Source organism: Amblyraja radiata, chromosome 10, assembly GCF_010909765.2.
Source record: "Amblyraja radiata isolate CabotCenter1 chromosome 10, sAmbRad1.1.pri, whole genome shotgun sequence".
Classification (NCBI taxonomy): domain Eukaryota; kingdom Metazoa; phylum Chordata; class Chondrichthyes; order Rajiformes; family Rajidae; genus Amblyraja; species Amblyraja radiata.
The window spans coordinates 37,706,836-37,731,720 of NC_045965.1; the positions used below are offsets into that span (position 1 = coordinate 37,706,836).

The window sequence follows — 24,885 nt, forward strand, 5'->3', positions numbered from 1 at the left end:
CAGATGGGACTAGTTTCGATGGGACACTTTGGCCGGTATGGGCAAGTTGAGCCGAAGGGCCGGTTTCCACACTGTAACTCGATAAAGCCAGTGAGTATACGATCTAAGATAGTCCGAGGGTCTCGAATGAGGTAGGTAGTAGTTCAGGAATGCTCTGTGTTTGGTGTTAGGATGGTTCAGTTACATAAGTGCTCAAATGTAGGTACCGTTTTCGCAGTGGAAGCTCCGAGACTGTGCAGCGGGCGATTGTCGTGTTGGCTGGGACTCCTGTTATCCATGCAGGGGATTGACCTCAGTCTGAAGAAGGCTCTCGACCCGAAACGCCACCCGTTCCTTCTCTCCAGATTTGCTGCCTGTCCGGCTGAGTTGCTCCAAGCAACTGGTGTCTATCTTCAAAGGACTGACCACCGGGCTGGATGTCGGGGCTGGCGTGTTGCATTTCACAGACCGAACTGTCCAATTAATGGTAACAGATGGGCACTGAGGGAAGTCCCCCCCCCCCTCTCTGTTTATCTGCCCTTTCTTTAACGTTTGTGCCTATGCAAGTATCTCGCGAACCATCCCAGACTGCCCATTTCTGCTCCCCCTTGTCTTTAATAACTACATTTCCCTAACAATTACTATCTTTGTTAGTTATAGGAGCAAAATTAGGCCATTCGGTCCATTAAGTCCACTCCGTCATTCAATCGCGGCTGATCTATCTCTCCCTCTAAACCACATTCTCTTGCCTTCTCCCCATAACCTCCTGACAGCCGCACTAATCAGGAATGTATCTATCTCTGCCCCTATTCTTCACCCTTTTGACAGTAGTTTTGTTTTATTGGAGACGCGGGAGACAGCGGATGCTGGAATACTGAGCAAAACACGAAATGCTGGAGGAACTCGGTGCATTTGTGTTTAAGAAGGAACTGCAGATGCTGGAAAATCGAAGGTACACAATAATGCTGGAGAAACTCAGCGGGTGCAGCAGCATCTATGGAGCGAAGGAAGTAGGCAACATTTCGGGCCGAAACGTTGCCTATTTCCTTCGTTCCATAGATGCTGCTGCACCCACTGAGTTTCTCCAGCATTTGTGTGTGTGGGTGGGAGTAGGGGGGAGGGGGGGGGGGAGAGAGAGATAAGGCAGCCTGAAGAAAGGGTCGCCTGTCCATTTCCCTCCGTAGATGCTGCCTGGCCCGCGGAGTTCCTACAGTCTTAGAAACTGCTTTAGACTAAAAGAGACACAAACTGCTGGAGTAAAATAGCTCAGCAAGTGAGGTACCTGAACACTCAAAAATGAAAAAGAATGAAAATGTGATTATTTCACCTCCCTTCAACTATTTTGTGTTTCAGCATGAGAGGGATTATAACATTAGAGACATTCATCTTGTAGTGATGTGTTAATGAAGAATTGCAGACATCAATCTGATAGTAAAAAATATATTTATTTAACAATGAGGTAAAACAAGCACTGACAATCAAACTGCTCAGTTACTCACCGTTCACAGGAGTTCCCACGGTACCCGCAAGAGTTATTACGGATATCGCACGGATATCGCACTGGCCACTATGTTCATACATTGTTGCAATGCTCAACCACAAGTGTACAAGTCACTCTTGGAGAAATTCAAACTTTCTTGAATTTTCTCCCGAGTCACCAAGTTACACGATTACCTGCCGTTAGCGCCACGGTGGTCCACGGTGGTCCACGAATGCCGTACTGTTATCGCACGAGGTTCCCACGATGTTAAACTCTGGTTCACTCTTGCGTCAAGTCGCCCCGTGAAAAAGCCACTTAAAGTGTAATAATGGAGTAACCAAATGAAGTGGAGTTCAGAATAAGAATTATTCTGGTAGTGGCAGCACTTCCAGGAAGGGGTATGAATGGAATGATTGGATAGCAGTGGGGAAGAAGCTGTTCTTAAGTTTGGAGTTTGGCCATCTGGGCTTTTAACATCCTATATCTTCTCCTCGAAGATAGAAAAGAGAAAATGGACTGGGTGTAGGCATCCTTGACAATGCTTCCAGCCTTCCTAATGCAAAGCACTATGAAGATGGACTGGATGAAATGAAGTGATGAGCTTGTGAAGAACTAGGTTGTGTTCACAATTCCCTGCAGATTCTGGCGATCAAGAACAGAGCAGTTGCCATACCAGGTTGAGCTGCATCCCTTCAATATACTTTCTATAGCACACTGTAGAGGTTCAAGAGAATCCTCATGGTCATGCTAAATCTTCTCAGAAGCTTAAGAAAGTGGGCTTGAACATGTCCCAGTCCACGGACTCAAGGCAGTCCTACAGTAGACCTTGTGGACCATTGGTCCATGGACCAATGCTGTTTTACTCTTTTTGTTAACGCCTCACACTTCAATCCCTGTAAGCCAGCAAGAACAGCACTGTAATGATCAAACAGGCCAAAATGAGGATAATGAATGGAGTGCTAATCGTAGCAATGGACTTAGAGTATTAACACCCTGAGTAGGGTAGGAGGTAGGCAGATAGTGTTTTGGAAGTATGTTCCTGAAATTTGCTTGATTGAAGTCACCAGCGATGATGAACAGGGTATCAGGGTTTGCTGTCACAAGTTGGCACAATTCATCTAGTGCCATCCCAAAGAAACATCTCAGAAGGCCCATTTGGAATTTAAATTTGTTTTTTATTTCATCAGAGAAACACCATGCCAGCATTAAATATCACCGAGACACGATTTATGTCTGCATTAATTTAGTTTTAAGAATGCACAGATGGCTTTGAAAAATAATGTCCAACCCATTGTTTTGTGAAATATATGGGTCAGTAGTGTGATAATAGTAAAAAAACTGGAAGTATAATGGTTTGGGAGAAATGGGCTAAGAAAAAGTTGTTAGTGTTATCATTGGGGGGGTGTAGGGGAGGGGGGTGTGGGGGATGGGACGTGTGGGGGAGGGGGCGATGGGGAGGGGGGTGATGGGGAGGGGGTGATGGGGAGGGGGTGATGGGGAGGGCGTGATGGGGAGGGGGTGATGTGGAGGGGGGATGATGGGGAGGGAGAGTGATGGGGAGGGAGGGTGATGGGGAGGGAGGATGATGTGGAGGGGGGGTGATGGGGAGGGAGGTGATGGGGAGGGGGGGTGATGGGGAGGGAGGGTGATGGGGAGGGGGGTGTGGGATGGGGTGGGGGTGATGCGGGTGTAGGGGGGAGTGGGGGACCGGGGAGTGTTGGGGGACGTGGGGTGGTGGGGGAGGGGGGGGGGACTGGGGAGGGGGGGGGCGGGGGGAGAGGGGGGGGGGAGGGGAGGTGGGGGGCAGAGGGACCGGGGAGAGGGGGGGGAGGGGGGAGGGCGGGGGGAGGGGAAGGGGGGGGGGGGGGAGGGGGGCGGGGGGGGGGCGGAGAGGGGGTCGCAACTGGGGGGGGGGAGGGGCTGGGAGGGGGGGGGGGAGGGAATGGGGGGGAGGGAGAAGTGGGGGGGAGGGGAGGAGGGGGGGGGGCGGGGGGGGGAGGGGGGGGGGGGGAGGGGGGGTGGGGGGGAGGGGGGGGGGGGGACTGGGGGGGGGGGGGCGGTGGGGAGGGGAGGGGATGGGGAGGGGGAGGAGGAGGGGGGGTGGGGCGGGCGAGGGGGGAGGGGGTGGATGGCGGGGGGGGGGGGGGGGCGGGGGGGGAGGGGAGGGTTTGGTGGGGGGGGGGGATTGTGGGGAGGGGCGGGTGGGGGAGGGGGAGGGGGGTGGGGAGGGGGGGGGGGGGAGGGGGGGGTGGGGGGGGGGGGGTGGCGGGGGGGGGGTCGTGTGGGGAGTGGGGTGGGGTGGGGGAGGGGAGGGGGGGGGGGGGGGAGTGGAGTGGGGGGGGGGGCGGGTGGAGGGGGGGGGGGGGAGGGAGTGAGCGTGGGGAGGGGATGGTGGGGGGGTGTGGGGGGCGTGGGGGGGGGTGGGGGATGGGGGCGGGGTGGGGAGGGGATGTGTGGGGGAGTGGGGGTGTGGGGGAGTGGGCGGGTGGGGGAGGGGATGTGTGGGAAGGGGGGGTGGTCGCAGCAGATGCAGCTCGCACTCTGTTCACCCCGCACCTTCAGCGTGCGGAATGAGCAGCGTGCAGAGAGAGCAGCGTGCGGGCTGCTTCTGCGGCGACCAGCACGATGAGCCGGTGCCACAGAGTGGGACCCGGAGCCATTGAGTGAAGCCGGAGCCGGACAGGGAGCCGCAAAGTGAGACCGAAAGCGAGGCCGAAAGCTGAAGGTGCGGGATGAGCAGAGTACGGGGTGAGCAAAGTGCGAGCACAACCCCCCCCACAACCACCACCCCCCCCTGCACACACACCCCTCTCCCTCCCCCACACACCACTGAACACATACACACCTCCCCTCCCACCCCACAACCCCCGCCACACACCGCCCTCCCCCACCCCCACCACCCCCCTCCCCCCACCATGCTCCTGCCCCCACTCCCCTCCTCCACTCCCACTGCACACCCGGCTCCCCTCCCACACATGAAGAGGAAGGGGGGATGAGGGGAGGAGGGGAGTGGAAATGAGCTGCGCCTGCACAGTTAGGGGCTATGGGTGAGCGGTAGAATATTGCTTTGGGGGAACGGGTTGGATTGGGAGGGGCGAACAGGTGAGTGGTGGAATATTGCGTTGGGGAATGGATTGTGTTGGGGGACCAGGCCTACCGTGTGACTGGGAACCAACTTAGTCCAGTTTGATGTCAAATTTCACAAGTTATTGATATTTAAAGGTTTAAAAAAGCCAACTTTGAGAATTATAACTGACTGTGAGAGTGAGATTTTTCTAGCATCTTCCAGTGATGATGTCACAATGGCATCTCAGTCCTCCAATCCCAATGGGATCTCATTTACACACGATGCCGTGAACATTCCGCCAGCAGAAAATGACATCACAATGGGATCTCAGCTGCCACTCCCCACAGCACTCTCCACAGCCCACTCCCCACAGCCCACTCCTGACTCCCCACAGCCCACGCCCCACAGCCCACTCCCCACAGCCCACTCCCCACAGCCCACTCCCCAAAGCCGACTCCTGACTCCCCACAGCCCACTCCCCACAGCCCACTCCCCACAGCCCACTCCCCAAAGCCGACTCCCCACAGCCCACGCCCCACTCCCCACGCCCCACTCCCCACAGTCCACTTGCCACAGCCCACACCCCACAGCCCATTCCCCACACAATATTGAGACAAAATATTGGCGATGCCCCTCTCTGGCATTGGTGGCCCAATCATTGAGCAGCAGTATCACCATTAACAGAATCACGTGGGAAGGATTTATTGGCTCCACGGAGCGCCGACACCGACTCAAATGTCGAGTCCATTCATTGGCTCCGGAAAGCGCCGATTGCCCCCCCCCCCCCATGTGAGAAAGACTGATTGGCTCCAGGGAGCACTGATGGGTAGCGTTGGGGGACCAGGCCTCCTGTGGGAGCTATGTGTGAGTGGTGGAAGATTGCGTTGAGGGAACGGGTGAGTGGTGGAAACGGATTGCGTTGGGGGAATGGGTGAGTGGTGGATTATTGCATTGGGGGACGGGGCCCAACGGGTCCCACTTGGTCTAGTGTTTTATAAAAATTAAACCTAATGGTCCAATGTTTAAAAATCTAATGTCTCAATGACAAGAGAGAGGCCATCCCTGTGAAGTTATTCCTGGCAAGTTCATGGCACAAACATATGGGGACATTCTAAAATGGAAGAAGCATCCTACAGGATGGCTAAACAGTTACTTGAACCAGTCCTAATCACAAAATCATATCTTACATCCCAAAGTAACCTCCATTATGGTATGATCTGTCTAACCGATTTGATTGAACATTAATGGTGGAAGCATATTTTATATCTGTATATTTAATACAATAGCTTGATGTTTGTCATTTCCTTCATTGTTTAAAAAAAGCAAGCAGCAGATATTCACTGACAAATTACTTGATTACTTATGAACTACATTTCCGAATGGTATCTTTACCAACAAAAGCTTAGAAACAATGATATTTATCAATACCATCAGCTACAATAAAGCTGGGGACTCTCTTAAAAAAAACTGTGAGGGTCTAGTGGAGCACAACAGATTAAATTTCCTATAGAGCCCATATCTTTTTTTCACTGGACCTAATTTACCAGGTAGCAGCTGACTGTAGTTGAGAAGCAGTCTAGGACAATATGACTTCCATCTGCGCATATCATATTAATTCTAATAGTGGGATAGTCTTTCCTTGTCCTCTTGTACAATTGTGATAAATATAATAGTATTTGCATACAATATTGTGTATAGGCACATTTTCAACAATACTCGCAAAGATAGCTTTTTGAATATTGTTAAATTCAATTTTGCCTAGTTGATTTGAACAAAATACAATACTCACATTTTGATTTGTGCATACTACAGCAAAGTTATCACATTTATTATTACTTTGTAAGTTCTTGTTCAGATTATTCATTTTTGGAGAGGTAAAAACGCAGTGGTGGAAAGTTTTATAAATTTTATCGTGGAGTTGTAACATTCCTCATTCTTAATACTATTTTTGTTCTTACACCAGCTGCTCAACTCCAGCATTATTCCGTCCACTCACTGTCATTGTGTGAATTGTGCTGTGTTCATCATAAACACATGAGCTAGGAGAGATAATTAAATTATTTTGCAAATGGAAGCTAAACTATTGGATGACTGGGATTACACACTTTCAATTATTCAAATTCAAAAGGGATTTATCCTTGTTTTAGGAAAAGCGTGAATTACAATTAATCATCAATAAACAAATCCTTATCTTACCATGTGAGGCATATGATACAGTATTGTGACAAAATTGACTGTTAAAGCTCATCATCTCTTGGCAACTGTCATTGGTTTTGCTTCATTAGGAGTGCATAATTGCAGATCGCTTGTGTCATAATGTGTTTCATGAAACTGCCAGGAATCTTTGCTCAAAAATATTGTCATGGAATTGAAACATTCTTCATTCTTAATACTCTTTTTGTTCTTACAGCTGCTCAACTCTGGCATTATTCCATCCACATTGCTATTGCGTGAATTGTGATAACTTTGCTGTAATATGCACAAATCAAAATGTGAATACTTTGTTCAGAGCAACCACACACAATTGAATTTAACAATATACAAAAAGCTATCTTTGCATGTATTGTTTTTTTTAACGAACCAGATAAGAGTTCTGAGGAATATTCACAAAGACAGCAAAAAGTTGTGAATTTCAGAGCAGCACAGGGCAAAGGAAAAAAACTGGTGCAAAGAAGTAGAACATGAGGAAACAAGGAACTGCAGATGCTGGTTCACAAATGAAGACACAAACTGCTGCGATAACTCAGCGGGTCTGGAAAACATGTTTTGGGACAGGACCCTTCTTCAGAATTATTTAGAGGTGGGAAGAAAGCTAGAAGAGAGGAGGGGCAGGACAAAGTTGACAGGTGATAGCTGGATACAGGTGAAGGGAGTTGGATAGGCCAATGTTTAGAAAAAGGCCAGAGATTCAATGGCAGAGTGTGTGACAAAAAAGGATTGAAGTGTAGTTAATTGTGCAGCTAGAGGAAGGAATGTAGGTGGAATGGGAGGTGGAGGGGAGACGGGGCATAGCCCAGGTGGGGCATAATGGAAAGAGTGTGGGAGAATAAAAGGAGAGGGGAGGTTGTAGTTTGCCCAAAATTGGGGAATTCAATGTTCATATGATTAGGTTGTAAGCTATCCAGGGGGAATATGAGGAGGTATTCTTCCAATTAGTCTCACCGATATGCAGGAGACCACATTGGGAACACTGGATGATGGGGACAGAGGAGGTGCATGTGTACCTATTGTTTCACCTGGAAGGTCTCCTGGGGGAGTCCAAGACCTGGTGCCTAGCCTCAGCGCAGAAATGATCAACCTGCCAGACTACATTTGCACCTCCCTTCTCACTGGGTTTAATACCAGTGTTGGGATTGTTTCTGAGCTAGTGGAGGTCTGTGTTTTCAGAAGGGGTGACATTGGAGTATGTAGGGAGAGTGGTAAACTCAAGATGGTCGTATGGCAATTGGAAATAAAAAGCTCAACATTCAACCCTCTCTGGATCTGTTCTATTTCCAACTGCCGGTGCGACATCAATTGTCTTGACTTCTCCACTCTTCTTACTTACTCCAATCTCACCCGCTCTGAACGCACAGCCCTCAACAATAATCCCGTATAATCATTCTGAAGAAGGGTCCCGACCCAAAACGTCACCTATCCATATTCTCCAGAGATGCTGCCTAACGCGCTGCATTACTCCAGCACCTTACATCTTTTAATAGAAAATGGAATTATACAGTAAACATTTACTACAGCAAATTGCTTTTTTACTGTCCTACAATTTTCTGTGTTCATTTCCACTGCACAATTCAGTTTTTTAAAATATTTTATTTCAATTTAGTAAATTGGGAGGAATTAAATATTGTCCTAGATTAGCATTGTGGATAACTTTTAAGGAAACTGCATTTTTTAAATCTCTGGCACAGGTTAAATGGCTATTTATAAATTATTGGAACCAACGTCATAACAGTCATTTATTCCCAATTTCCCTGAAGGAATAGGTCACCTCAGTGACACTTGTTTAGGAATATTTTAGGAAAATTATTTCTCATGTTGGGACTTATTTGAACTATTTTTACTGTATGTTTAAAACAGATGGCAAATACTTTATTAAAAAAAAATCTGTTGCTCATTACGAATAGCATTTTAGTAAACTGGTATTTATAGCTATATTTTTCCTAACAGACTACCACATTTATGTTCTCTGGCTATTGTCCTTTGCAAAGAAAAACAGGTCCTTTCTGTCTACTCTAAGCAGATTCCTCATTATTTCAATCTGTCATGATATGGACTGCAGATATCAAATCCATCGAATATTTGGTCCTGATTGGGTGCCTGATTGAGTCCTGCAGCTCTGCTCTTACTCTGCATCCCCCTAGTCGTAACAAAGACAGAGTCCCCCCTTGTCCACATCTTCCACCCCATCAGCTGTCGCATACAACATATAATCCTCCGACATTTTCGCCACCTCCAACGGGATCCCACCACTGGCCACATCTTCCCATCTCCTCCCCTTTCTGCTTTCCGCAGAGACCATTCCCTCCGTAACTCCCTGGTCAATTCGTCCCTTCCCACCCAAACTACCCCCTCCCTGGATACTTTCCCTTGCAACCGCAGAAAATGTTACACTTGTCGCTTTACCTCCCCCCTCGACTCCATCCTAGGACCCAAGCAGTCTTTCCAGGTGAGGTAGAGGTTCACCTGCACCTCCTCCAACCTCATCTACTGCATCCGCTGTTCCAGGTGTCAACTTCTCTACATCGGCGAGACCAAGTGCAGGCTTGGCGATCGCTTCGCCCAACACCTCTGCTCAGTTCGCACTAACCAACAAGATCTCCCGGTGGCTCAGCACTTCAACTCCCCCTCTCATTCCCAGTCTGACCTTTCTGTCCTGGACCTCACCATTGCCAGAGTGAGGCCCGGCACCTCATATTTCACTTGGGTGGTTTACACCCCAGCGGTATGAACATTGACTTCTCTAATTTCAGATAGTCCTTGCTTTCTCCCTCCTTCCCCTCCCCTTTCCCAGCTCTCCCACAAGCCTACTGTCTCCGCCTCTTCCTTTCTTTTTCTCACCCCCCCTTCCCCGCCCCCCGACATCAGTCTGAAGAAGAGTTTCGGCCCGAAACGTTGCCTATTTCCTTCGCTCCATAGATGCTGCCACACCCGCTGAGTTTCTCCAGCATTTTTGTCTACCGACAAGTTTGATCTGTTCATCTTTATGGTCAGCTCAGTGAAATTGGTTGTTTTATTGACCTTAGATATTGTTGAAGGCTTGCAGTAGGCATATTAGGCAAGATCCACTCCAGCTGAAAAGTAAAGTTAAGTTACACAGTAATCTATTGACGTGGCATCTTCACCACTTTAGTACCAAAACCATGTAATAGGAAGACAATTCACCACCTCCAGTTATTCCCCTTGGTCAATGTGCAGAGCCCATGATACGATAGCCTCAAGAGACTATCCGGGTAGTAAGCTTCACTATTACATTGTATCTGTGTTGGGCCTGCCTTCATTCCTTCCTTCCAATACCTTACTCTCCCCAGTTTTACTTTTGCTCTAATTGTTCCTTCACTTACTCCCCAAATTTCTTCCTTGGCAAATATCGAGCTCTCCCAGTGACAAGGTTGTGAAGGATGCAACAGATGATGACAATGTTTCTAATCATTTCCAGAAAGCACTGTAGGCCAGGCTATATTGTTGGGGATGCTGGGAATATCACAGATGATTCTAGTGGCACTCTCCACTAGGCTCCTGGTGAGTCTGCAATCGATGTAAAAATACTATGCTATACTAGATAAATCACAGAAAGGAATTGAAGCCAAGGAGGAAAATTGTCCTTGTGCACCATGCTGCTGCTCAAAAATACAGATTAGGAATAAAAGAATAATGCAAACACCTAAAAGTGCAGTTTCAATTGTACAACACTGAAATAAACAGCGTTGGAAGAATGAATTTTGAGGCCAAGGAGTGTAATACAAACAATGCATCAGCAGCCAATTCAGTTGCAGTGAGTTAATAAATAAATGAAGTTTCCAATCCTGCATCAAGTGTAGGATCTCAGATGTGATTATCCCTAAATAATGCTGAGGGAATCCTAACACAATTTCTCTCCATCTCTGGAGAAAGTGAGGCAGAATGACAGTTGCGCAATTCTGGAACACATTTACATACAAGCAGCTGAATGCCAATGGTTCCTTCCATTGATAAGGAGAAAAATAGTGTATAAGAGTAAAGCAGCAAGACATGTATTAAAAAATTGTTTACAGAAAAGAGTAGCAAAAATAAATAAAGAAAACTTCAAAACGACTTCCCAAAACGTCAGCTATCCACATTCTCCAAAGATGCTGCCTGACCCGCTGAGTTACTCCAGCACGTTGTGTCCTTTTAAATAAATATATGCGCCTTAGAGGTAAACAAAGAAGAAATTATAGATGGGAATTAAAAATGGCCATGGTGTTAATCTGTTTTCACTGTGAAATGTACAATGAGTGTTATAGAAATAGCGAGAAACAAAGGATTTATTACCAGAAGGAAAAAAAAAACTAATATCATGAAAGGGAAAGTGCTGGAAAAAAATTAAGATTAAGAGATGAATCTCATAGACTGCATCCCGCGGTTCTAAAAGAGCAGGAGCAATAATTTTTCAAAATGGTATCCAGCATAACATTTCACTCTGTCCTTTCATTAAAAGGATACAGGCTTCTTCAGTGTAAGGAACTGTGCTGGTAGTTCCTCCTACAACATAACTATAAAAGGAAACTTCCAGCGTGTAGCAATAGGAGGTGTCATCCAGAAGACCACCAAGGAAACGGCGTCCTGTGCCTGCCTTCAGAGCATCCCGATTAAAGCAAGTACTAGACTAAAAAAAAATTAACATGAAGAATTTTAGACCAAATCACTGAAGATAATGTCATCACTGTCGCATTGCACAGCACAACAATGGTCTGATTTTTCACACTTTCATGAGCTCAATGTAAATTAAGTCACACCTCTAATGAACAGATCGCAACAGCAAACGTTTGACAGCAAAATAATTGATATATGAGCAAAAGACAAAACTGCGGGAGGAAGTTCCTAACGCAGCATTTGTGGAGGCAAGGGTATTGTCAATTTTTTGGGTTCAGGCATAGCATTAAGACGATGCAACAATCTTAATCAATTTTAACCCAAAGGTCGAGCATTTCTTTGCAACCACAGATGCTGCCTGACCTGATGAGTTCCTACAGCAATTCGTTTTTTTCCTCCAGATTCTAGTATCTTCTTTGAACTATGAAACTGGAAAATATTATATGCATTTTAAATTGTGTTTAAAATAGTTTGTGCAAAAATGTAAACTCCTCAGGAGTATAAAGGTCAATTAATTTTTTTTGATTATTATGTGATTCTTTTGAAACCATCTACTTATCCAAGAAACATAGAAAATAGGTGCAGGAGGAGACCATTTGGCTCTTCGAGCCAGCACTGCCATTGCGGCTGATCATCCACAATCAGTAACCCATGCCTGCCTTCTCCCCATATCCCTTGATTCCGCTAGTCCTTAGAGTCCCTAACTCTCTTTTAAATTCATCCAGTGAATTGGCCTCCACTGCCTTCTGTGGCAGAGAGTTCACAACTCTCTGGGTGAAAACGTTTTTTCTCATCTCAGTTTTAAATGGCCTCCCCTTTATTCTTAGACTGTGGCCCCGGTTCTGGACTCCCCCAACATTGGGAACATTTTTCCTGCATCTAGCTTGTCCAGTCCTTTTATAATTTTATATGTTTCTATAAGATCCCCTCTTAACCTTCTAAATTCCAGTGAGTACAAGTCTTTCCAATTTTTCCTCATATGACAGTCTTGCCATCCCGGGGATTAATCTCGTGAATCTACGCTGTACTGCCTCAATAGCAAGGATGTCCTTTCTCAAATTACGGGATCAAAACTGCACACAATACTCCAGATGTGGTCTCACCAGGGCCATGTACAACTGCAGAAGGACCTCTTTACTCCTATACTCAAATCCTCTTGTTATGAAGGCCAACATACCATTAGCTTTCTTCACTGCCTGCTGTACCTGCATGTTTACTTTCAGTGACTGGTGTACAAGGACACCCAGGTCGCGTTGCTCTTCCCTTTTTCTTAATCTGACACCCTTGAGATAATAATCTGCCTCCTTGTTCTTGCCGCCAAAGTGGATAACCTCACATTTATCTACCAGTATCAGCCATAATAAGTTGGACGGCACAGTTGCTTGGCGGTGGAGCTACTGCCTTACAATGCCAGAAACCCTGGCTTGATCCTGACCTGGGCTTCTTGTCTCTACGGTGCTTGTATGTTCTCCCCATGACCTGCGTGGGTTTTCTCTGAGAACTTTGGTTTCCTCCCACACGCCAAAGGCATACTGGTTTGTAGGTTAATTGGCTTGGTATAAATATGTAAATTGTCCCTAGTATGTGTAGGATACTGTTAGTGTGCGAGGATCGCTGGTCAAAGTTGACTCGGTGGGCCGAAGGGCCTGTTTCTGCACTGTATCTCTAAACTAAACTAAACTAAGAAGGTTGACAGATTTCTGGACACATAAATATGATATGTAGATAGAAGATAACCTAGGATCATATTGAATGGAGGAGCAAACCTCAAGGACTGAAAGGCCTATATTGCTTCGATTTTTAATGTTTCAACATTTTTTTAACTAGCTTTAATTAATTTAAATAACTCCTTCATGGAGTCTAGTCTTTACAACATTTAGTTTGTTTAATTCCTAGCTTTTTAGAAAGTACTAGACTAAGTGGGACCCGTTGGGACCCAGTCACACGGGACGCCTGGTCCCCCAACGCAACCCATTCCTCAATGCAATATTCCACCACTCACCCGTTCCCCCAACGCAACCCGTTACCCCAACGCAATATTCCACCACTCACCCATAGCCCCTCACTGCGCAGGTGCAGCTAATTTCCCCTCCCCCAGATTGGGGAGGGGGGGTTGTGGGGGAGGGGGTTGTGGGGGAAGGAGGGTAGTGGGGGATGGGGGGGTTGTGGGGAAGGGGGGTTGTGGGGGAAGGAGGATTGAGGGGAGGGGGAGTTGTGGAGTGGTGGTTGTGGGGGAGGGGGGTTTGTGGGGGCATGGGGGGAGGGTGTGTGGGCGGGAGGGGTTGTGTGGGCGGTGGGGTGTGTGGGCGGCGGGGTGTGTGGGCGGTGGTGTGTGTGTGGGCAGAGGGGTCGGTGTGTGTGGGCGAAGGTTGTGTGTGTTGGCGGGGGATGTGGGCAGGGGGGATTCTGGGGGGATGGGTGTGTGCGCGTGGGGGAGTTGTGGGCAAAAGGGGTGTGTGGGCGGGGGAGAGTGAGCTCGGAGAAAAGACGGAGGAAGAGCCATGGGGGCATCACGGGGGAGGTGGAGAGGGGGGGGGGTGGAGCCAGGGAGGGGGACCTGACGGGTAGTGGCTGGAATTGGCGGTGCGATGGGGACTCATAGCGGGCGCTAGTCGCTGGTCGTTCTCCTCCGCTTGGACCAGAGTCTCCGCTTTCCGTTTGGCAACATCGGCGACATCTCCGACTCCGGGCTGGGCTGGGTCTCTGACTCTGGGCTGGGCTGGGCTGGGTCGGGTCTTCAACACTGGGCTGCTGCTTGAGGCTGGGCCGCTGCTTGGGGCAGGGTTGCTGCTTGGGACGGGGCTGCTTCTTGGGGCGGGGCTGCTGCTTGGGGCAAGGCTGCTGCTTGGGACGGGGTTGCTGCTTGGGGCGGGGCTTCTGCTTGGGGTGAGGCCGCTGCTTGGGGCGGGGCTGCTGCTTGGGGCAAGACTGCTGCTTGGGGCGGAGCTGCTGCTTGGGGCGGGGCTGCTGCTTGGGGCGCGGCTGCTGCTTCAGGCAGGACTGCTGCTTGAGGCGGGGCTGCTTGCGGCGGGGGCGGGGGCGGGGCTGGGCTGTTTTGGGTCCCTCCGAAAATCTGGTTGGAAACCTCCGCCGAACCCCCTCAGCTTCAGTAAAGAAGCGATGGCGCAGGAAGGGGCGAACCGTCCCGGGGAGTGACAGGGGAAGAGACTAATCTGCGCGGCACCGCCTGGCAGGAGAAGAGATTAATCTGCGCACACGCGGTTTTTAAGATCTTTAAACCTTGATCATTTTTACGAGATTCAACCGATCGGAACGAAACTAGGCGCAATCGCAGCACAGGAGAACGGTGAGTGAACTGGCGAAAAATCATATCGCGAACCGTTTTTGTGCAAATAGAAAGATATAGATAGATATAGATAGATAGATGATTCGGTTTATGTTTTGAATTTATGTAAATTATACTTTTATAGCCAATACATTTTTGGTAGAAGCATTTTAAATCTATTTGCTTCCCTTCAAAAATTTGAAAATAATGTATTTAAAGGTTATTCATATACTAGACTCAATAACTGATGATTTTTTTTAAATTTACAAAAATTATATCTCCAGAAGTCCAAAGTTTTGTTCAAATTATACCATAAGGCATTCTTTAAAAAAAAAATTCCTTTCAGGCACTGACGTCTGTTCGCATCTGTTAGATTTGCTGTTTTAGGCAGGAGATTTCAAACAGCCAACTTCACCCAAGGGAATAATAAAATATAAAGTAAACTGCATTTGTCATCCAAATTAATTAAAAATAAATAGGTATTATGAATTTCATAATGTTATTTTATGGTGTTTATTATTATAGCAAAGTTTGATATGCTTTTTGTGTCAGAGAATAACTTTCTCAATTTATTTTAAGATGAAAACTACATCTTTCAACATACTGTATATCAATGATTGTGATAAAATCCAGCCCTGATCTTCATGAAAGAAATATTTACGTGATAGAAATTAAAGCAGATTATTGCAGATGACAGAAATGTATACAGAGAATAATTATCATGGTTTCTTTAAGGATATTCAAATGAAATCATATTATAAAGGAATTGCAATAAATATCTAAGCTGGGACAATTCAACTCTTGTGAAATACAAATGCTAGTAAATGTAGCATTAATTCATTCAATCTCCATAATGGCCCTTTTGGTTTTTAATGTGTTGCTAAGACCAGACAATGCAATTACATATGTCATTCCTTTTAAAAGAAAGTCCTCAAATTAATTACCATAGATAAATAATATTGCATTCACAGGGAAAAGCATTATCAGCAAAAGCCAATTTTAACATGTTTATTTACTGCTATTTTACAATAAAATGGCCACACTTTCATGGAATTACACAAGGAGCATTTTTAACGGAGACCAATAGAGATAGGCAGGGAGCTGAGGCACACAGGTACCTACTCAACAACTTTTAACCAGGGAGATTTAAAATGTATGATTGCCATCAGTCCAAATTCATGAATTCAACTTTAATTTCAATTGTTCATGTTTCCCAGTTTACAGCTTTTAAATATGGAGAGAGAGAATGTATGTGTGTGAGGGAGAGAAGATGGTGGGATGAGTGTTGGTATATTTTCTCACAGCCTTCCTTACTTCCTCATAAGTGAGGTTTGGTACAAGTTTATGCAGTGAAGTAAGAGAATGCAGAGATCAAAAATTGGCATTGTGCCACTGTTTAAATCTGAAAAATTATATTCTCCATGAGGAATATGAAATGTATTTCTTTAATTCGAGAAGGGGTGGTCAGGGAAAGCAGGAAACTACAAGCCAATTAGGTTCTAAAAACCTAAAAGGAAAAATGGTAAGTTATTATTAAAGATATTATAGCAGGGCATGGAGGAACGGTAATCAGGGTTATCAGTCAAATTCAATATTGCTTGCTTCAAGGGAAATCACATATGACAAATTTATTAGTGTTCTTCGAAATAGTAGCAGGTGCTGTGAATAGAAAGGAATAATTTGACAAGGTGCCATATCAGAGATTATTGCAGAAAATGTAAGCTTGCATTGTAGGAAGTGTCATTTTTCTGTGAATAGAAGATTAGTTGATGAGAGAAGATGCAGAAATACATGCAAAGATTTTTTTTGGTTGGCCAAATATACTGGGTAGTATGCCAAAATATTCAGTGCTGGGGCATCAATCTTTTATATAAATGACTTGGATGGATAGTTGCTAAATTTCCTGATGCCACAAAGATAGCGAGGAAATTGTATAGAGGTCATAACAAGGACATGAATGATAATAGATAAGTTAAGGGAATGTGGAATAATCTGGCAGATAGATCTCAAGTATAATGTGGGAAATATGACATTGTTTTGGCTGGAAAAGTATCAAAGACGCATATTATCCTGATGATGAGATATTGCAGTTCTGAGATGCAGAGGGGGATCTGAGAGCACTAGTGCATGATTTGCAAAAGGCTAGTAGACAGGTACAGCATGTAATTTGTAGCATCTTGATCAAAAGGTGGTAGAAGCAGAGTACTAAAATATTTTTAAGGTTATGGTAAATAGGTACTTGATAAACAAGGAGCTGAACAGTTACCACAGGTTGATGATAATGCAGAGTTGAGTTTACAGTCAGATCAGCATGTTCTTATTAAATGTTCAAATCAAGTGGTCAACATATTTGTATATTACATGATCAAAATGTCTTTATAATCTACTTCACATTCTTGATCTACTTCTGATTGGCACGGATAGTACTGGGGTAAAGTCAATGGCCCCTTAAATCTGCGATGTTATGGAATTCCATCCCTAAACACCCGGCCTTTTTACCTCTAGTTTTTATTTTTCCTCTAAAAAACCTTGCACTTTGACAAAGTTCTGTCCCTGCATCTCATTATGTGGTTTGATATATTTTGACTGGTAACATGCCTGCAAAGTATTATGCAATTTTAATGGAAGCTACTGTAATTATTCAATCTACCTAAAAGATTCAATAATCTTTGCTGCAGGAGGTCACAATACTATTATGTCAAACACAGCTCTTATCTCTCTCACAGAAGTGACTTTGTGCCTGCAAAGTCAGCAAGGGACAGAACAGAGACCAAAGATTAATGGCAATTGATCTTTGAGTTAATTTACATAGTCAGCATGAGTTTATCCAACCATTGACTCTACTAAAATCAATGAAGGGCAAAATCAGGTGGGATATACTTTGAACCTTTGACCCAAACTCATTTAATTGTCATCAGGGTTAGTTTAAAATAAGGGGAAATCATTTTAGACTTTTCAGAGTGGATAATAGAAAATGAATTGGTTCAAATTTTAGAATATTTAATTGCATATAAATTTTTTAATTTTCCCAATAGCCGACTTTTCTTATTTTCCAGACTGCTGTACTTTCTAATATATTGACACCATCGCCAAGATGGTGCAGTATTAACAGGATTTAGTGGGCTGCAAGTATAAACCACTAGCATAGTTTTTCTCCCCTTAAGGTAAAATACTGTAGCTGCATTTCAATGATATGTCCAATCTAGCAGTCAAATCTTAATGCCCAGGGAATTTTCAAGTTGCAATTTACATATTAAACATTCATCTGGTAATACAGCAATATCCATAAATACCCCCTGTGAAAGTCTTGGTACATCTCCAAAGGACCTGTCAAAACATTTCATGGAAAATAGACTGGCTTGCAAAGTTTATTATGAAGAGAAACAATTATGTGCATATTCTAATGTGCTTTTTGTGCAATAATATTGTTGATAAAGAAAACTGAGGAAAATGCAAGAAGTCTGCAATGCTTTTCTGTGGCTATTCCTGACATGCTAGCTCAAGGTGACACCTGGACATGCACAATGGTATTTAACTTGAAGTAATACTGGAAGTTCACATCACATATGCAATCTTAGTGTCACCGTCCAGTCCCTTCTGCTAGGCAAAATAGTCTGCATGGGAGACCTGCTTTAATGCAGTTAAAGAGGTCCAGGCTGAGTAAATCTCATATAATTGAGTCTGACATTGGTAGCCTGCCTTTGGCCGGTCCCCTTTAAAATACATAAGCAACGGCTCACCCGTGCAAATCTTCATATCCTCTCTGATTAATCATGAGCCTGCCCTTCATCCCACCAATCAATCACAATTCTCCCCAATAATCTGACAGATCCACAATCATCCTGAAATGTCTACCACTACCTAATATTTTGTAACCAGCCTCTCAACATTACATCAAAAATGGCTGGCGCATTTAAATAGTGAGTATAGATAAGCACTTTTGTTTATTTTTCTTTATTTTGATATATATTTATATTCTAATCAATTAATAATAGCATTTAAGTAACTTAAATACATTTACAAATTTTAATTTATTTCCAAGTATTTCAAATCACTGGCGATATTAGCTTTTTGAGGGCATCAGGCCAAAACAAGGATGGGTGTTATTTCCTGCTGTTTGCAGCCTGGCTATCTCTTGTAGACAACTATATCTAGCAGAATGGACCTGATGGTGACATTGAGACTGCTGTTCAATCAGTCTGTCTCACACTTTCTGCTTTAATCTCTGGTCTTTGTTCCAACTATCCATCCACCTGCCAAGCTTTGCCCCGCCTCTCCTCTCTCCATGCTTTCAACAACCTCTCCCCCCCCCCCCCCCCCCCCCCCACACACACACTCCACCCACCTACAATCAGTTCGAAAAAGGGTCCTAACCAAGAACATCACCTATCAATATTCTCCAGAGATGCTGCCTGACCCATTGAGTTACTTAAGCATTTTATGTCCTTTTTTTGGTCTGTAATGATTAGTTTGCTATGAATCACGATTTACTCTATAAAAACAGAAAATGCTGTTTCTCAACAAGGTAAAGCAGCATCTGTGGAAAGCGAAACAGTTAATGCTTCAGTTCATTCGGAAAAGAGAAAAAAATAAGTTAGTTTTTGGTAGGTTATAGAGTCATAGAGTCAGAGAGCGATACAGTGTGGAAACAGGTCCTTCGGCCCAACTTGCCCACACCATGTCCCACCTACACTGGTCTCACCTGCCTGCATTTGGTCCATATCCCTCCAAACCTGTCCTATCCATGTGCCTGTTTTTTAAATGTTGAGAAAGTCCCGGCCTCAACTAGCTCATCTGGCAGCTTATTCCATACACCCACCACCCTTTGTGTGAAAAATTAGAAGATGAGGCAGTAATATGTAGGTCACAGGAAATATCTATGAAATTTTGAGTCCAAGTGAGTTAATGGGGGCAGTTTTGAGCACACTAAGCTCCTTTGTATAATATGTTACAAATGACAACGATGCAGCCTATACAATTAGAAAAATAACTTTTAGCTTTTATTTCAGATTTCCAGCATCTGTGGAAAAAATAAAGATAATAGACAATAGACAATAGGTGCAGGAGTAGGCCATTAGGCCCTTCGAGCCAGCACCCCCATTCAATGTGATCATCGCTGATCATCCCCAATCAGTACCCCGTTCCTGCCTTCTCCCCATATCCCCTGACTCTGCTATCGTTAAGAGCCCTATCAAGCTCTCTCTTCAAAGTATCCAGAGAACCGGCCTCCACCGCCCTCTGAGGCAGAGAATTCCACAGACTCACAACTCTCTGTGTGAAAAAGTGTTTCCTCGTCTCCGTTCTAAATGCCTTACCCCTTATTCTTAAACTGTGGCCCCTGGTTCTGGACTCCCCCAACATCGGGAACATGTTTCCTGCCTCTAGCGTGTCCAAACCCTTAACAATCTTATATGTTTCAATAAGATCCCCTCTCATCCTTCTAAACTCCAGAGTGTACAAGCCCAGCCGCTCCATTCTCTCAGCATATGACAGTCCCGCCATCCTTGGAATTGTAAACCTACACTGCATTCCCTCAATAGCAAGAATGTTCTTCCTCAAATTAGGGGACCAAAACTGCACACAATACTCCAGGTGTGGTCTCACTAGGGCCCTGTACAACTGCAGAAGGACCTCTTTGCTCCTATACTCGACTCCTGTTGTTATAAAGGCCAACATGCCATTCGCTTTCTTCACTGCCTGCTGTACCTGCATGCTTACTTTCATAGACTGATGAACAAAGGCCCCCAGATCCCGTTGTACTCCCCTTTTCCCAACTTGATGCCATTTAGATAGTAATCTGCCTTCCTGTTTTTTATGCCAAAGTGGATATCCTCACATTTATCCACTTAAACTTAATCTGCCATGCATCTGCCCACTCCCCCAACCTGTCCAAGTCACCCTGCATTCTCATAGCATCCTCCTCACAGTTCACACTGCCACCCAGATTTGTGTCATCTGCAAATTTGCTAATGTTACTTTGAATCCCTTCATCCAAATCATTGATGTATATAGTAAATAGCTGCAGTCCCAGTACCGAGCCTTGCGGTACCCCACTAGTCACTGCCTGCAATTCTGAAAGGGACCCGTTAATCCCTACTATTTGTTTCCTGTCTGCCAACCAATTTTCTATCCATGTCAGCACTCTACCCCCAATACCATGTGCCCTAATTTTGCCCACTAATCTCCTATGTGGGACCTTATCAATTGCTTTCTGAAAGTCCAGATACACTACATCCACTGGCTCTCCCTTGTCAATTTTCCTAGTTACATCCTCAAAAAATTCCAGAAGATTAGTCAAGCATGATTTCCCCTTCGTAAATCCATGCTGACTCGGACCGATCCTGTTATTGCTATCCAAATGTGTGGCGATTTCATCTTTTATAATTGACTCCAGCATCTTCCCCACCAGCGATGTCAGGCTAACTGGTCTATAATTCCGTTTTCCCTCTCCCGCCTTTCTTAAAAAGTGGGATGACATTAGCTACCCTCCAATTCACAGGAACTGATCCCGAGTCTATAGAACATTGGAAAATTATCACCAATGCATCCATAATTTCAAGAGCCACTTCCTTAAGTACCCTGGGATGCAGACCATCAGGCCCTGGGGATTTATCAGCCTTCAGTCCCATCAGTATACCCAACACCATTTCCTGCCTAATGTGGATTTCCTTCAGTTCCTCCGTCACCCCAGATCCTCTGCCCACTACTATATCAGGAAGATTGTTTGTGTCCTCCTTCGTGAAGACGGATCCAAAATACCTGTTCAATTCATCTGCCATTTCTTTGTTCCCCATAATAAATTCACCTTTTTCGGCCTTCAAAGGTCCAACACTGGTCTTAACTAATTTTTTCCTCTTCACATACCTAAAGAAGCTTTTACTATCCTCCTTTATATTCTTGGCTAGCTTACCTTCGTACCTCATCTTTTCTCCCCGTATTGTCTATTTAGTTATCTTGTGTTGCTCTTTAAATATTACCCAATCCTCTTGCTTCCCGCTCATCTTTCCTACGTTGTACTTCTTCTCTTTTAGTTTTATACTGTCCCTGACGTCCCTTGTCAGCCACGGTCGCCCCTTTCTCCCCTTGGAATCTTTCTTCCTCCTCGCAATTAACTGGTCCTGCACATTCTGTATTATTCCTAGAAATAGGAATACCTAGAAATAGGAAGCCAGAGGATTGGGAAACTTTCATAGGACAACAGAAGGAAACAAAACGTGCAAGACGGGCTGAAAAGATGAAGTAAGAGGGGAAGCTGGCCAGGAATATAAAGAAGGACAGTAAAAGCTTATTTAGATATGTTAAGGGAAAAAGAATAGCAAAGTCAAATGTGGGTCCCTTGAAAGCACACAGGTGAAATTATTATGGGGACCAAGGAAATGGCAGAAGAGTTGAACAGGTACTTCGGATCTGTCGTCACTAAGGAAGGCACAAACAATCTCCCAGAAGTACTGGAGGACAGAGGATCTAAGGGGGTAGAGGAACTGAAAGAAATTTTCATTAGGCGAGAAATGGTATTGGGTAGGCTAATGGGACTGAAGGATGATAAATCCCCTGGGCCTGATGGTTGCATCCCAGGGTCCTCAGGGAGGTGGATCTAGAAAGAGTGGACGCATTGGTGATCATTTTCCAATGTTCAATAGATTCAGGATCAGTTACTGTGGATTGGAGGATAGCTAATGTTATCATACTTTTCAAGAAAGGAGCGAGAGAGAAAACGGGGAATTACAGACCAGTTAGCCTGACTTCAGTGGTGGGAAAGATGCTGGAGTCAATTATTAAAGAGGTAATAATGGGGTATTTGGATAGCAGTAAAAGGATGGATCCAAGTCAGCATGGATTTATGAAAGGAAAATCATGCTTGACTAATCTTCTGGAATTTTTTGAGGATGTGACAAGTAAAATGGATGAAGGGGAGCCAGTGGATGTAGTGTATCTAGACTTTCAGAAAGCCTTTGATAAGGTCCCGCACGGAGACTGGTGACTAAAATTAGAGCACATGGTATTGGGGGTAGGGTCTTGACGTGGATGGAAAATTGGTTGGCAGACAGGAAGCAAAGAGTAGGAGTGAACGGGTCCTTTTCAGAATGGCAGGCAGAGGCGAAATTTTGGAGCTCCTCTTGAACCTTAACAAGTTGCACATGTGCCACATCCAGAATATTTTCAGAATGGCAAGGCTCGGTGTTGGGGCCGCAACTGTTTACCATATATATTAATGATTTGGAAGAGGGAATTAGGAGCAACACTGGCAAGTTTGCGGATGACACAAAGCTGGGTGGCAGTGTGAACTGTGAAGAGGATGTTAGGAGGTTACAGGGTGGCCTGGACATGTTGAGTGGGTGGGCAGATGCGTGGCAGATGCAGTATAATATAGATAAATGTGAGGTTATCCACTTTGGCGGCAAAAACAAGGGGGCAGATTATTATCTCAATGGGGTTAGGTTAGGTAAGGGGGAGGTGCAGCGAGACCTGGGCGTCCTTGTACACCAGTCACTGAAAGTTGGCATGCAGGTCCAGCAGGCAGTGGAGAAAGCTAATGGAATGTTGGCCTTCATAACAAGAGGATTTCAGTATAGGAGTAAAGAGGTTCTTCTGCAGTTGTATAGGGCTCTGGTAAGACCACATCTGGAGTATTGTGTACAGTTGTGGTCTCCTAATTTGAGGAAGGACATCCTTGTGATTGAGGCAGTGCAGCCTAGGTTCACGAGATTGATCCCTAGGATGGCGGAACTGTCATATGAGGAAAGATTGAAAAGACTAGGCTTGTATTCACTGGAGTTTAGTAGGATGAGGGGGAATCTTATAGAAACATATTAAATTATAAAAGGACTGGAAAAGCTAGATGCAGGAAAAATGTTCCCAATGTTGGGTGAGTCCAGAACCAGGGGCCACAATCTTAGAATAAAGGGGAGGCCATTTAAGAGTGAGGTGAGAAAAAACTTTTTCACCCAGAGAGTTGTGAATTTGTGGAATTCCCTGCCACAGAGGGCAGTGGAGGCCAAATCACTGGATGGATTTAAGAGAGATTTAGATAGAGCTCTTGGGGTTAGTGGAATCAAGGGATATGGAGAGAAGGCAGGCACGGGTTATTGATTGGGGACGATCACAATGCATGGCGGTGCTGGCTCGAAGGGCCGAATGGCCTCCTCCTGCACCTATTGTCTATGTTTCTATGTTTCTAAATACCTGCCATTGTTGTTCCACTGTCATCCCTGCTAGGGTATTTTTCCAGTCAACTTTGGCCAGCTCCTCCCTCAGGGCCCCATAGTCCCCTCTATTCAACTGTAACACTGACACTTCCGATCTACACTTCTCCCTCTCCAATTGTAGATTAAACCTGACCATATTATGGTCACTACCTCCTAATGGCTCATTAACCTCCTTTTAGAATTGGACAGAGATCCATTCATCTGCAATGTTAACACTTCATATTCTATCTATGCAGCTACACCGCCACCCAATGGTTTGAACACCTGGCTCTCTATTCTTCTGGTCCATCCTCAGTCCTCTCATTTTTCTTCCAACAGTTTGCTTTTTGCTCCAGATTCCAGCATCTTCATTTCATGAGTGTCCCACAGCATTTTCTGTTTTGATTACAGATTCCCAGCATCTACAATCTATGATTTTCTTTTACAATTTATTTTTTAAATGTTTTTGCAATGATGAGCTTGGGAGTCTGGTCAAACAAGAGATGCACTGGTCTGTCCATCACATTTTAAATGCTTCTGTGTACTGGTCCCATATTCTGGATGTGGCACATGTGCAACTTGTTAAGGTTCAAGAGGAGCTCCAAAATTTTTAATTGCGCGAGTTGGCAGCTATAGAAAATTGCCTTTCTGGTGAAATTCCAAACAGAAGAACCTATTACATACTGCATGATGATTGTATATTTCAGGTTGTGGCATTCTTTATGTCCCAATGTTACAAAAGTGAAATTTATATTAATTTATGTAATTTCTTATTTTTATGAATTACCCATTTATAAATTGATATATAAAAGTCATAAAGATTTCAGCAAGCAAGGGAGTGGGCAGAGAACATCTTATTTCTATTCATGGCCAGCTCGAATATGGAGTTACCCAGATGACCTAAAATTGAAAACATTTTATGTCTGACATTATGTTTCGTATAAAAAAATTTAAAAACCCAAGGGTATCGGAAAGAGAAAAATTCATGAAACTAGCTCAGCAGATTTTGGATCCTTTGACATAAATATACTTGGCTAATATTTTATAAATCAACAAGAAT

General features: G+C 44.8%; 1 protein-coding gene across 1 annotated transcript in view; it reads right to left on the bottom strand.

Moving 5' to 3' along the window:
• Positions 1-24,885, bottom strand: part of agbl4 (AGBL carboxypeptidase 4) — a 472,100-nt gene that overhangs the window by 47,513 nt on the left and 399,702 nt on the right. The window contains exon 12 of the mRNA XM_033027816.1: positions 11,205-11,367. Coding sequence (XP_032883707.1) covers positions 11,205-11,367 — 163 coding nt within the window. The remainder of the gene's footprint in view (positions 1-11,204; positions 11,368-24,885) is intronic.